General features: G+C 43.0%; 1 protein-coding gene across 1 annotated transcript in view; it reads right to left on the bottom strand.

Moving 5' to 3' along the window:
* Positions 1–5,656: 5,656 nt before the first annotated feature.
* The window catches only part of AAGAB (alpha and gamma adaptin binding protein), a 46,893-nt gene continuing 38,677 nt past the window's right edge, over positions 5,657–13,872 (bottom strand). The window contains exons 7-10 of the mRNA XM_080644643.1: positions 13,386–13,482; positions 8,612–8,716; positions 8,099–8,148; positions 5,657–7,443 (exon numbers count right to left, since the gene is read on the bottom strand). Of these exons, the coding sequence (XP_080500769.1) occupies positions 7,366–7,443; positions 8,099–8,148; positions 8,612–8,716; positions 13,386–13,482 (330 nt within the window). The 3' untranslated portion in view covers positions 5,657–7,365. The remainder of the gene's footprint in view (positions 7,444–8,098; positions 8,149–8,611; positions 8,717–13,385; positions 13,483–13,872) is intronic.

Raw genomic sequence — 13,872 nt, 5'->3', positions numbered from 1 at the left:
GCTCCTGCACCTGGAGCTCAGTCTCTTTCTTGCTGCCGTGTCCGGGTGGGGAGAGGATTTACAAGGGAATCCAGTGGGGCACTAGGGAGAAATGTCTCTAAGCCCTAATGTCCTTTGACCAAGGATGCGCCACAGCCTTATGTAATACACCATGGCCCTCACTCACCAAGGGCCACATGTAGTGCCAGCCAGTCCTTCAGTGACAGCAGGAGCCCCTGGGTTAAAAGTCCCACCCCTGTTGCATCTGCCTTGGCACGCACAGATCCTACTGCTGCTGTCTCTCCATTGTCACTTTGCAGTCTTTTTCTCCTGGACTTAAAAGGCCTTTGAAATGATTAGATGCCACCAGACTTCTCTTCCCCTAGGCATGGAGACAGTTTTAGATTCGTGAGGTTTCCAGCTCAGATGACTCTGTTTGCCTCCTGTGAAAATTTATTTTAAACTCCCAAGAAGACACACTTCAACGTTTTCTTATTGGCTGAATCTTACAATGACCCCAGCTGATGTGGATTGAAAAACAGGATGATTAAAACAATTTGGAGGAGGAAGACAGAATGGGGCTGGCACAGTCATTAGCTGGGCCGCTTACACAGCAGACTTCCTTCTAAGGACCTTACCGGAGTTCAGACCCCTCCATACCGGGAGGGAGGCAGAGTTCACAGGAACTACATCAGATTCCTCCCGTTGTGATGATTATTTGGCCAATTCTCCCCTCCTGCCCTCTAAAAGACTTCCCCAAGGTTTTAGCTAATCTGTATTTCTCAGCAAATGGCTCAAATCCATACCGCTATTCAACCTGTCCTTTGAGCTACAACTTTAAATTCCAGCTGCCTGTCAAATGTGATTTAAAGCATAACACCCACAAACTGAATCATCTATTTAACAAAAATATGTGGCGAGCTACCTCCTTTTCTGACTCTTCATTTTTATCAGCAGCCCCTCTCTAGCTCCCTCTCTCCCCTTCTCCAACCCCTGAGCAGCCTGATGCACATCTCTTCCTTGCTCTCTGTCACCTCTGCTGCCTGTCAATCAAACCTCCCTTTCGGAAAGGCCCTGTTCCCTGAATGGCCTGGCTCCCCTTGGCACGACCTCCTCTTTTTCCTGTACCTGCACTTACTCCTTCCGCCAGTTGGTGTTCCCAAGCCCCTGCATGTGTTCTTGGTGTTCCTCCCCAAGTGATCTCCATCTACTCACCTGATTTCAGGCCACGGAAGTGCTAATGACTTCCAAATCAGTATTTACAGCCTGGACGTCAATCCCAGGCTCCGTATCTGTAGCCAACAGCCTGTGGGCTAATGGTACATGGAGATGCCACAAGTACCTCAAACTCTTAATTTAAAAAGCAAATTCACCACTGCCCTTATTAAATCATCCTCCTCTCCTCTGGCCTTCAGCCCCATTTCTGGCTCCACCATTCACCCATCTTATAGCCACAGAGGTCACAATCATCCACCCTCCCTCACTCCCCACATCCAATCAGTCCTGTTTCCCACTCTCACTGCCCTACACAGGTCCTCTAGCACCCGGACAACTGCACCAGCTTCATAACTACTCTCCTAGTCTCCAGCCTGCTTTCCTGTACATGCAGCAATCACACCACCCCCAGTGACCTACCTGACCTTAGATGCCCACCCCCACTCCTGCCCTCAGCCACAACACACATTCTAAGGTCTTTAACATGGACCACTTGACCTTCATCATTGGGCCCCATGTAGCTCTCACAGCTGGCTGCCTTACACTCTGCAACATGTTGTTCCTTATACTCTGCTTGGAATGTTAACCCCTCTTCCCCAGGCTACACCCCAGCCCTGGCCTTTCTGACACGTACCACTAGCTCTGTTGGCTGTCACTAATGCTTTGCCTTCAGACATCTCCAGGAAGCCCTCTGTGCATCCATCACCACATTCTCAACTGTCTTCACCATGGCTTTCTCCTCCTCTAGGCTGCGAGTTCCCGGAGAGCAGTGTTTGTATCTTATTCTTAAACCCCCTACCTTCTTTTGGCCACTACATATTTTTTTAAATAAATGAATCAGAGCCCATATCTAGAAGATTCTACCTCAGCAATACCTTTGCATACATTTCCAATGTGCTATTCTATAGTAAGTTGTTATATATAGCCGAAGGAATCCTACCAAACAGTTCCTGATTACCTTTTATCAGAGCTATTCCAATAGTCTCCTAATCTGTCTCCCTCTAGTCCAGGGATGGCAAATATGGGGCAAAATTACCACCATTCTCTATCCATGGTGAAACCACTAGTCACAGTGCTGGGTCCATTCTCAGCCTCAGAATCCTTCTCAACGCTTCTCTCCAAATAGTGCTAATTAATTAGCATTGGCTAATACTACTGCCTGATTTCCCTGGAGTGTAATTACAGTTAATGTCTCTTCTGCTCCAAACTTCTTGACTCCTCAATTACCTCCAGAGGAAACACAGGCCCCACAAAGTAGGATTTCATGGTTCTCTCCAACATCAATCCATCCTTACCCATCACCACTTCTCTATTTGGACTACTGGAGTTTTCCCAACAGAACTCCTGGCGTTATCTCCACACTTTTGTTCATGCCGTAGCTTCCACCTATCTGCCCAAATTCGTATCCTTTCAGCTCAATGCAAGCATCAGTTCCTGTAAGTCAGTGGGTCTCAAAATGTGGTCACTAACCAGTTACATCAGTATCATGGTAGAAACACCTTCCAAGGCCCAACCCTGGACCTACTGAATCAGAAACTGGGGTGGGGCCCTCCAAGAGATTCTGATGTGGGCTCAAGTTTGAGAACCACTGCTCCCGGCTGCGTTTTATGCTCCTCCCAACACTGCTCTCCTTCCCACAAGCAATTAGGGCTGGTCAGGGTGCTCTACACATTCTGCCCAGCATTCCACCTTTTGTGCCCTCATCTTGCTTGTCCCCTCCTCCCACCCGAGTTGGACGATGAGCTCCTAGAGCAGAGAAAATACACCCTGAGTCTGCAGCCTCTGCTGCAACTGGCCCAGTCTGGCACCAAGAAAGTTCCCTGGATCCTTGTTTCATCAGGAATAGGTTAGTTGCCTTTTCTCATGTTTTAGGCCTTCTAACTTCACCATATATGACTTCCTGAGAATTCACTGGAGCAGCAGGATTGGTGCAGACCAAGTCCTTGGGCTCAGACAAAGAGAATCTTTTCTCTCTTAAATTATGCTGCTGTTTTCTTACCGTTCCTACCCCAGGCCTCACTTAGCCCATGTGGTTTTAGCATTAAAGCCACCTGGTTGATAAGAGAAAGGGGAGAGGCAATGACTGTTCACATCCTTCATAGGAGAGAATCGGGAAGGCTGGTCATGTACTGCTGTATGTGACCTTTTTGTGCCGCCCAAATTTGTAGTTACGGGGAGAGAGTATTTGAGTCTATCAACCTATACACACAGATATTAAAGGGGTCTAGAGAAAAACACTTATTTTCTTGCCAAACCTGTATTCCAAAGATGCAGTAATAACCATTAAGTCCTGGTTTTGAATCAGTACTTTCCCAATGGGAAACAAAGTAGAACTGTAAGTCATCAAGAGCTGGAATGTGCTCAGTGGTGCTCCAACAAAAGGCCCATACATTGCTATTACCTCTATTAATTCTTCATTCTGCAAATCAGAAACACCTCGGAACAGAGCAAGATGCTTCCTCTACTAAAGAACTGCAACACACACACACACACTTCACTCTGAATAAGAAACCTACATTAAGCGTTAAGACCTGTGATGTTAATAACAGACATATAGGTCATGCCCAAAATATAAAACTTAGAGAACTTCTAAGACCCTTTCTACAGAAGTTTATATGCCAAAAGTACAAACATGGATCACTAAACTAACCCCCAAGTGGAATCTAAATCAAAATTAGAACTTTACCCTGCATAGTCAGCATGCTACTTTATGAGACATAAAAATGATGGGAAAGTTAATAGGGTGTTGTTTTCAAGCCAATCCTAGTAAGTAGGTACACTTGACCAGATATTAGACATTTTATCCACCTACAATCCTTTAATGAAATTTGATATTTAATGACAGAATGTGGTAGCTAAATTGTCTTCACTATTTTTAAATTTGGGTGTGTGTGTGGGGGGTGGTGGTGTGGTGTGTGTGAGGGACAACTCTAACTCATTACAACATTCTCTGGAAGTCTGTCTCCATCAATCAGAGCATTTAATGAATCAGGACCTCTGACCACACTAGACACATGTTTGCTAAATTTAGCTTTGCATCAGCAAACACAAGCTCAGAATAGTTCATGGAGCTCTCATCTTACCCTTAGACAGTAATTCTTCTAAGATTGTCTTTCTATGGCAGGCCAAGGCAGGGTAAGGGGCACTCCACGTCCTCTCCCTATATCCATTGTTGAGAGACTGGCCCAAGGTTGAGGGGATCCAACATCAGCCATGGCAAACATGTTTATCCCCACCTCTCCACGATGAGAACTTGACGTTAGCCATTTATCACATCTCATGTGTTATAAGTGGTTTGCAATAATGGCCTGACATGCTCTATGGTCCTTGAACCACATCCCATATTACTCAGCCATCTAAGTCTAGCTTCTCTGAATCTCCAGCTTCTCTGAATTAGATGTGGTCAAGTTCTATAAATAGAGAGCAAGCAAACTGCTTCTGTCAATCTTCTCATATTCTGGCAGGATAACATATTTTAAAATTATAAAAATATCTATGTCTTCATCACTATAAAATTATTACATAACACACGATTTTCTCAGGGGAAAAAAAGCTTACTGTCTCTCCCTACCTTCCAACACTCATGGACCTTCAAACTTTGTGATAATACTTATCAAACTATCAACTACAAATCAAAATTAAGGGCCCACTATGTGCCAAACAGTGTGTTATACAAATAGAGAAATATTCCAAGAGGAGGGGGTTAGATAATTCTCTCATTTTAAATCCCAGATGGACAGTCCATAATAACTTGTGAATGGCAACTACGGAGGTCACTTTAGATAAAGTATTTTTATTACACTACTAGAGGCCCGTTGCACAGATTCGTGCAATGGTGGGGACCTTCAGCCTGGACTGCGCACTCTCGCAATCCGGGGATCGGGCCAAAACCACCAGTCCGACATCCCCCGAGGGATGTAGTAGTGTGCAAAGCAGCAGGCAGCCGAGGAGGAGCCCGAGCCTGGGCCGGGTGCCATGCCGCCTCGGTAGCGCTGCCATGGAGGCAGGAGAGGCTCACGCTGCCACAGCTGCGCTTGCCAGCCGTGAGCCCAGCGTCTGGCGCCCGTCGGTCAGCTAAGCGGCGCTCCCGCTGTGGGAGCACACTGACCACCAGTGGGCAACTCCTGCGTTGAGTGTCTGCTCCCTGGTGGTCAGTGTGCATCATAGCAACCGGTCACTTAGGCTTTTATATATGTAGATTAGCTCATGATCACGCTTCTTAACCTGGGCTTTTAGTAGATGCCACTGTATTCTTTTATCTCACATTTCCCCTAGAAGGGGCTGATAGCTGAGGTCTTAAAAACGTGAGTTGTCAGTATACATATGCATGTTGGATCCAGAATAGTGAGTTTGACAAACTCTTACATTATTCACTATTTATGCCTAATCCAATGGAGGAAGAAAGGCTTCTCCCATATACATCCTCTACTAAACAACAAAATCATAACAATACACATTAGCAGACTTTATAAACAAATCACATTTTAATAATCTGGCTTTGTTTAAGCCACAAGATCAAGTTCACAGCTTTTTTTTTAGTCTGATTTCTCTAACCAATGATCCTAATGTTATTTTCTAAAACCTCTCATATTTTAAGAAAAACATGTTCCACCTTTCATTTTGCAGCAAGGAGCTAACTTTCCTTATATTCTTAATGAATGGCTGATCTAGTCATCTCAAAGAAACACTGATGGAATGGTGAATAATCCTTCAGAATAGTAAATAAATAAATAAAAAGTCACCAAGCAAGACAGCCACCGAAGTTGGCTCTTCCTGAATGCTCCAATCACTGCCACCTTCGCTCCTGTGGTTGCCCTGGCCTGGCACCATGAGCCCTCCGTTCTTTCTGCTTCTGCCTCAGTCCCAGTGCTTGGAAGATGGAGCACAGGGGTCTGAAAGTTGTTTCTGCTAGTGAGCACACTAGACCAAGAAGCAGTGCTCAGCCCCGGTGCCAGCACCACCCAGCTCTGGGGCCCTGTGCCATTTAGCCATGCAGTGGCCACCACAGTGCTGGGTTATTTGCTATATTTCCAACTCTTCCTTTGGAAACTTTCCCTTTGGTGGTCAGTTCCCATGGGGCTGACCCACTCAGCCCAGGAAGTAACACAAGGTACTCAGGGACTCACTGCCTAATGTTTTCACATCCTTTTCCACCTCACTCACTCCTTAGTATTACTATTTGGCAGTGTTCTGTCTTTCAGAGAGGAGGGTGTAAAATGTGACAACACAGCTCTGACATCTCAAGAAAACTCTAAGGAAGAAGAGTTTATTCATGATAAAGGCAATGCCAAAACTTCCGTGTGTGATCACAGATTGTTTCAACAGCCCATTATAGAGAATTACTTAAGTTCCCCTCTGTCTCTTACACACATGCAAACCGCACCCACTCCCCTACCCCCCAACTTTGTAAAGGGATCTGTTTTATCCCTACCAGAGTAGGAAACCTTTGCCTCATTTATTATAGTATAAAATGTTACACTGGCTCCTCAATACTTTCTAGATTGAGCTCAGACACTATACTTTAATTGAAATGCCCAGAGCAACTTTTTAGCTAGATATTAACCTGAGGGCCATTGCCACTGGCCCCACCTATACTACAGCACAAATTGAATATGAAGCTGCTTCCTTTCTTCCCAGCAAAAGTATCAAAGCTCAGAGCAGCAAGCTCCTTGGAAGCAGAAAATCGAGAACACCCGGGAAAGGTGGCACAAGCTCCTGATCTGCAGAATCAAGCGTGACCACAGGGCATGCTACGGAAAAGTTGACTAAGAGTGGCTTCTTCTTTAACACGTTAAGCGCCCAGCCTGTTTCGTCTTCCAGACGGAAAGTATAGTGTCAGTCACCGGTGACTGACTGGGCGCTTAATGTGTTAACTTGGGCAAATCACACACAACCTCTGAGCCTCTCATTCACTCCCATTCCTAGAACAAAAAAGCATATTTGAAAAATTATCAGTCCTTACTGTCATTATACTCCTCACTCCTTTACAATATCTCGAGGGAGAAAAACTTTCTCCTTAACCCTCTACTAAAAACTAAAGAGGATCCTATGAAAAAATCAGGCAGCCAACAAGATGATGGAAAGTTCAGCAACACATAATGGGATTGATAGGAAAGTATCTCAGGTCGTGAGAGTTAGCATCTTTGTTGGTCAAACCCTAGTAGGAATAATTTAGTGTTCTTCATCAGATGAAAGGCCTTCAATTTCATCTCTGTCTCCCCCAATTGCCATCCAGAAGGCTTTGGCAACCTGTGTCGAGAGAAACATGCAACACATTTTAGCCAACAGCTAAATTTCAGCTCATTTTATGTCATACTTTGAACTGATTAAGACCTAAAATTCTATACCTTGCCCTCCAACCCTCTGGCAACATATATCTAAACCCTTGAATATCCTGACCCAGGACTTCCACTTCTAGAAATTTACACTCAGGATATAATCAGAATTGTGTACAATGGTGATGTGTAAGGATATGCAGAGCTTCACTCTTTATAGAAGCAAAAACTGCACATGACCTGTCCAAAAGTGCACTGGATAAATTATGACACATTCATACAACACAGTACCATAAGCCATGTATGTTTCCTGCTAGGAACATGTGTGACGATGGTAATAACAAACTAAAACAAAATAACTGTGTTTTCCAGCCCAATAGTTAGAAAGGCAAACATTCTGAGTCTCAATACAAGTTCCATGTCACTCAACATACATTTGAAAAATCTTGGTTTGACTGCAGCAACTAAGTTACTACTATGTAAACATTCAATTAGTTATAAGTTAAAATCCAATGAAAAATTCACACTAAGACATTTTAGAAGTAGAAAAGTATAATTAATCAATAAGTGCTATAATTCTAACAGCCTGGACCTTTTATAGGTAATAAATACCTGACTGTTTGTCTCACCTTTTCTGCATGCAACTTTCTCTGCTCGTGAGGAAGCGTCGCAGCCTTGTCTAGGGGGAAAATATATCTTAAGAAACTCATCGAATAGCACAAGAGAATCTGGAGTGTACGGATGTTCTAACACTGGGAGATGGGAGATGGGTTTCAAAGACATGTTTATGGTGTAGTCATTATAGCTGTTAGGAAGTTTAAGTCTTCCAAATTCTCCAGATGGGAATAATGTGAGTAAATTGGTAGGGTGTCACTGATTCCACATTAATGAGACACACTGAAAGAAACAGAGGCAAGAGAAGAAGGGAAAATAAGAGGAAAGAGAATAAAGGAAGAGGAAAATTTACCCCAGGGGATTTTTACCACCAGAGGATGGCACAGTCTCTCAGTAGCTATGTTTCTCAAGATAGCTGAGACCAGAGAATGGAATTGAATCAGCAGTTACCAAATAAAATCCTACTATGTAAAACCAGGAAGTATCAATATGGGAACATGTTAGGCACAATGGATTCATCTGCTTACCTTTCATTTCCTTTAACTTTGAAAACAGTCTTTCAAAATTTTCCAAATCTCCTCCGCCCGTAGTAAGACTGGCTAATTCTTGAATATCCAGATCTAACATAGGATCTGAAATAAGGATTCAACACATTATCACACGTTATTTATATTCTAGAGGCCCGTGCACGGGGGGCGGTGTGGGGGGAGACCCTCAGCCCGGCCTGCACCCTCTCGCAATCCGGGAGCTTTCAGGGGATGTTAAACTTCTGGTTCAGGATTGGGCCTAAACCGGCAGTCAGACATCCCTCTCACAATCTGGGACCACAGGCTCCTAACTGCTCACCTGCCTACCTGATCACCCCTAATGCTTCTGCCTGCCTGCCTGATCGCCCCAACCACCTCTGCCTGCCTGCCTCATCACCTCTAACCGCCTCTGCCTGCCTGCCTCATCCCCTCTAACCGCCCCTGCCTGCCTCATCGGCCCTAACCACTCCCTGGGGTGGGGTGGGGGGGGGGGCATCCTGGATGAGGGGCTGTGGTGTTCTGCACTTTCCAACCAGGAATGTTTTAATAGGCAGTCTCCAAAAACTTGAACTGGAAAACCTAAAAGTAAAGTGCTCAGATTTCAGGCATCAGGTGCTATTCGCAGGATTTCTATCCCAATTAAACTCTAATTCTGAGCTCTCAACAGTCTGGACAAACTGCCCTTTACTATCTCCAAAGCTTCTTATCGTCGCTATCCCATTTTCCTCTGCTTCAAACCAAGGTAACAAACGAAACCTTTAATTCTGATCTTCCTCACCACAAGGGAACAGCAAACCTCAATCGAAATAATTTCCCGCCAGAAGTCACGTCCAAATACTGCGAGACTGAGGACTACAGGGCTGACTATGTACATGTGCAACAACAGGCTCACGTTCTAGCCGTAGGCGCCTAGGGCGTCCTCCACGATCCCACAATCCTCTGGTCGCATACTTCCGGTTTTTCTAGCTCCCCAAGTGGTGTTCACTTCAGTCATGTTGCAACGTCCAGGGCCTCTAGTTAGAGAGGGTTTTTCTGTTCTTTGACGTTGATAGCTGTTTACTATTTGGAATCAGTGAAGTTTTGGGAGTACTGCCGCTGCCATGAACATGTCGGTCCCAAGCGCACTCATGAAACAACTGCCCATTCAGTCCACAGCTGGCACCGTCCCGGTTCGCAATGAGAAAGGTACTGTGCTGAGCCGTTTTCCAATCCGATCTTCCTCTTCCTTCCCCAGTATACTCCAAACCTACTCCGGGCCCGACCTCCCCAACCCCACAGACCCTTAAGACCTTCCCCCCTATTTCTTCGACTTTCCCCCATCAAACTCGCACCCTATCCACTAAAGTACACCGATTCAGCAATAAATGCCTAAAACTTATACCATCTTTTACTGTATAACATATATTTTCACAACTATTACTGACATCCATATAAGGTGGCTAGGACAGATTTCACTGGCCACAATTTACACATTAAAAAATCTGGGTTTAAAAATGAACTCATCTAAAATTACAATAATTCAGAAGTAAAGCTGATTTAAATTTCTGTACTCCTAGTACCAATCCTCTACTATTTCCATCTCAGTATGTTGCCTCATTATCCAAGTTTAATGAGAATTTTAACTCATCCTCCACTCCAGGCCGACCATCCCAGCACACAGGTCTGTCTCCTTCCTTTGAATGCATCCCACACTCAGTGTTTACGGAACTGTCTTGGCACTGGCACATGCTACTTTGTATTCTGACACCTCGCCACATTGCTATAATAAAGACTACCATAGTAAGAGAGTTTGCTTTGTATCTGCACCACCGAGTGCTTTAACTTACACCATTCCATTTCCCTTTGCCACAGCACTGTAAGGAAAGATTTGTTAACCCCTATTTTACAGAAGAGGAAACTAATGCCTATGGAAGCTAACTAACTTACTCCAGGTCATTTCATTACTAGTGGTAGAGCCAAGATTTGAACCCAGTTGTTTAGGACTCAAGCCCACAACCTTAACCATTACAAGGCCTGCCTCTGCATTTTTAGACTGTAAGCTCCTTGAAGACAAGGATGATAACTTATAATCCTTTGCATCTACTACAATGTCACACAGATAATTTGGTGTTAAAAATGCATTTTGGTTAATAAATTTGCTTTAGTTCAGTGGGCATGTCATGCTGGCAATTGGCATACAGGGCTAGAGATAAAAAATTGTGACTTGTCTGTGTATACATGACAATTGAACTGTGGACATGGATAGAATCACTTCACGCTTAGATACAGATTTGGAAGAGGAGTTTAAGTGGAGCGCTGAGGAGTGGCAATATTTAAAGCCTGGGTAAAAAAAAGGGTAAATTTCTAAAGAAAGAGAAGGAATAACCAGAAAGACGGAAAAATCACCCAACTAAGATGTGTTGGGTGAGTCAAGAAAAGATATTGTTTCAAAAGGGATTGCTCCCTAATATTGAATGCTGCCAAGAGGCCAGGAGGAGAAATGGAAGACATCTATTAGATTCAGTGGCATGGAGTTTGTTGGTGAGCTGATTTATTGGGATATGGAGGCAGAAGTTAGATGGGAACACACTGAGGAGTAAATGGGAGGTGAAGAATGGAAATAAATTTAGTAAAGAAAGGAGGGAAACATGGAGTTGAAGTGTTTTACGTCTGTTGGTTTAGCTTTGCCTTAAAAAAAAAAAAAATATATATATATATATATATATATATATATATATATATATATATACTGACTAACAAAAGAGATCCAAGACATGGAAGCATGGAACAGATTGATGAATCTCAGAGGGAAGAAGGGGGGGGGGGGCAAAGGAAGAAATTAATCAAAGAACTTAGATGCTTATATACATAACCCATGGACATAGACAATAGTGTGGTAGGCCTTGCAAAGGGCAAGTGTGGGGTGAAGGGGGGGGTCAAAGGGAAGGGGAAAGTGTACATTTGTAATACTTTCAACAATAAAGATAAATTTTTAAAAAATTTTTTTGGAAGTAATTTTAGCTTTACAAAAACGTAACAAAGCCCCAGCCAGGTTGTTCAGTTGCTTGGAGCATTGTCCCGTACACCAAAAAGGCTGCGGATTTTATTCCCAATCAGGACACATTTGTAGCTTCAATCCCTAGTCTGGGCGCTTAGAGGAGGCAACCAATCAATGCTTCTCTCTCACATCAGTATTTCTCTCTCTCTCTCCCTTGTTCCTTCCCTTCATTTTCCCTCTCCCCCTTCCTCTAATAATTAGTAAACATGTATCCTTGGGTAAGGATTCTTTTTTTCTTATTTTTTTAAATCTTCACCTAAGGATATTTTCCCATTGAATTTTAGAGAGAGTGGATAAGAACGAGAAAGACAGAGAGAAATATCAATGTGAGAGAAACACATCGATTGGTTGCCTCCTGCACGATAGGAGCCTGCAACTGAGGTACGTGCCCTTTATCAGAATTGAACCCAGGACCCTTCGATCCGCAAGTTGACACTCTACCCACTGAACCAAACCGGCTAGGGCTTGGGTGAGGATTTTTTTAAGTTGCAAAAATAGTATATGCCCTTCCCACCTTCCCTCAATGTTAACATCTTATATAACCACGTTATAATTATAAATGTCAAGAAGTTAATAATGGTGTAGTGCTATTAACTAAACCACAGACTTCATTCAAACTTCATCAGCTTTTCCACTAAAAGCCTTTTTTCTCTGTTCCAGGATCCTACACGGAATTGAGCTGTCAAATCTCCTTAGACTTCTCCAATTTCTGACAGTTCCTGAGTCTTTCCTCATCTTTTATGACTTTTAAAGAGCCCTGGTCAGTTATTTTGCATAATGTTCCTCAATTTGGGTTTGTCTAATGTCTTCTTATTATTAGATTGAGTTTATGCAACCTTGGCATAAATAGCACAAAAGTGAGGGCCTGTCTGGTATAGATCAGGGGGAGATGATGTCAGTATATCTTATTACTGGTGAGGTCATCTTCATCACTTGAAGTAGTATCTGTAAGTTTTTCTAATATAAAGTTACTATTTCCCCTCTGCAATAAATAAATACCTTAGCAGAAATGCTTTTAGACTATGCAAATGTCATGTTTCTTCTAAAATTTTCATCTATTAATTTTAACATCCATTAGTGGATCGGGCCTGCAAACAACTATTACTGTGGCATAAAGAGAAAGTAGAGATATAGTAGTTCCCTAACAAAAGAATATTTATAGTTATTTCAACTAAGCTCCTTGGCTTTCTGGCTTTTGGACCGCAGACTAGATTCTGGTTTCAGTTCCAGGACCTTCTTATTAGATACTGTTAGACGAATTATTGAACTGCTCTGGGCCTCACCATCATCTCCATAAAATAACTTCTCTCCCAAACTTAATTACCAGGTGGGAAAGTGGGTATAAAAGAACTTTAAAAGGAAGTGTAAGGGCTTATAAAGTTATATTATTCTTGATACCGTCAACTCTAACTACTGTTAAATACTATGAAAAAAACTGTGTAATAAGGAGATATAAAGCTTTTTCACCATCTGGTCCTGTCTGTTTTAGCTAGATGATCTGAATCAAGATCCTGCTAAGAGAATCAGAGAGAAAAACGATATAGATTTGCAATGTGTTTATTCTTCCTCCTTTTTCTAATAGCCATCTCAAGGCTCACATTCATTTGGGGTTACACTATCAACTTTCTTCCCTTGCCCATATATAAAGTCAGTATTCCCCAGATGATTTATTCCCTGATACATTGGCTATTCCAAATTCCACAGAACTGTCTCTTAGCAGCCAAAGGAGGAACTTACCCACAATGCTATCGACCTGAGCATCTGCTGTATTAGCTGCACCACTCCGACGATCCAGGAGGGATTCAGTCCTATCTGCTGCTGGCAAACGGGGCTGCTGTTAAGGAAAACACACAACACACAAGCAATACTTTAATAGTAGGCTACTTGAGAACTAAATCCAAAAGGCTCACACTTCCACCCATTGGCTGTCTTTAGAGAAGCCATATTAGGAGCTAGAGACAAGGAGAGGTGAAGAAGGTTCAACCTCACATTTTTTAAAAAATAAATGGCTAAAAATTCACTAACTTAGGAGTATTTTCCTTAAAAAAAAAATTAGAAAGTGTCATGATTTTGCTACTATTAAAACATAGTTTGTTTTGTTTAAGATCCATGCTTTATTCGAAATGTGAAAATGAACATGAGCATATCATAAACAGCTCAGAGACTGATGAAAAAGATGTCTGGAAGCACAATGTGGCCCTAATGTGCCTTTGGTTCCAGCATC

This window comes from Plecotus auritus (assembly GCF_963455305.1).
Source record: "Plecotus auritus genome assembly, chromosome: 1".
NCBI lineage: Eukaryota > Metazoa > Chordata > Mammalia > Chiroptera > Vespertilionidae > Plecotus > Plecotus auritus.
This window is presented reverse-complemented; position numbering and strand designations above follow the sequence as displayed.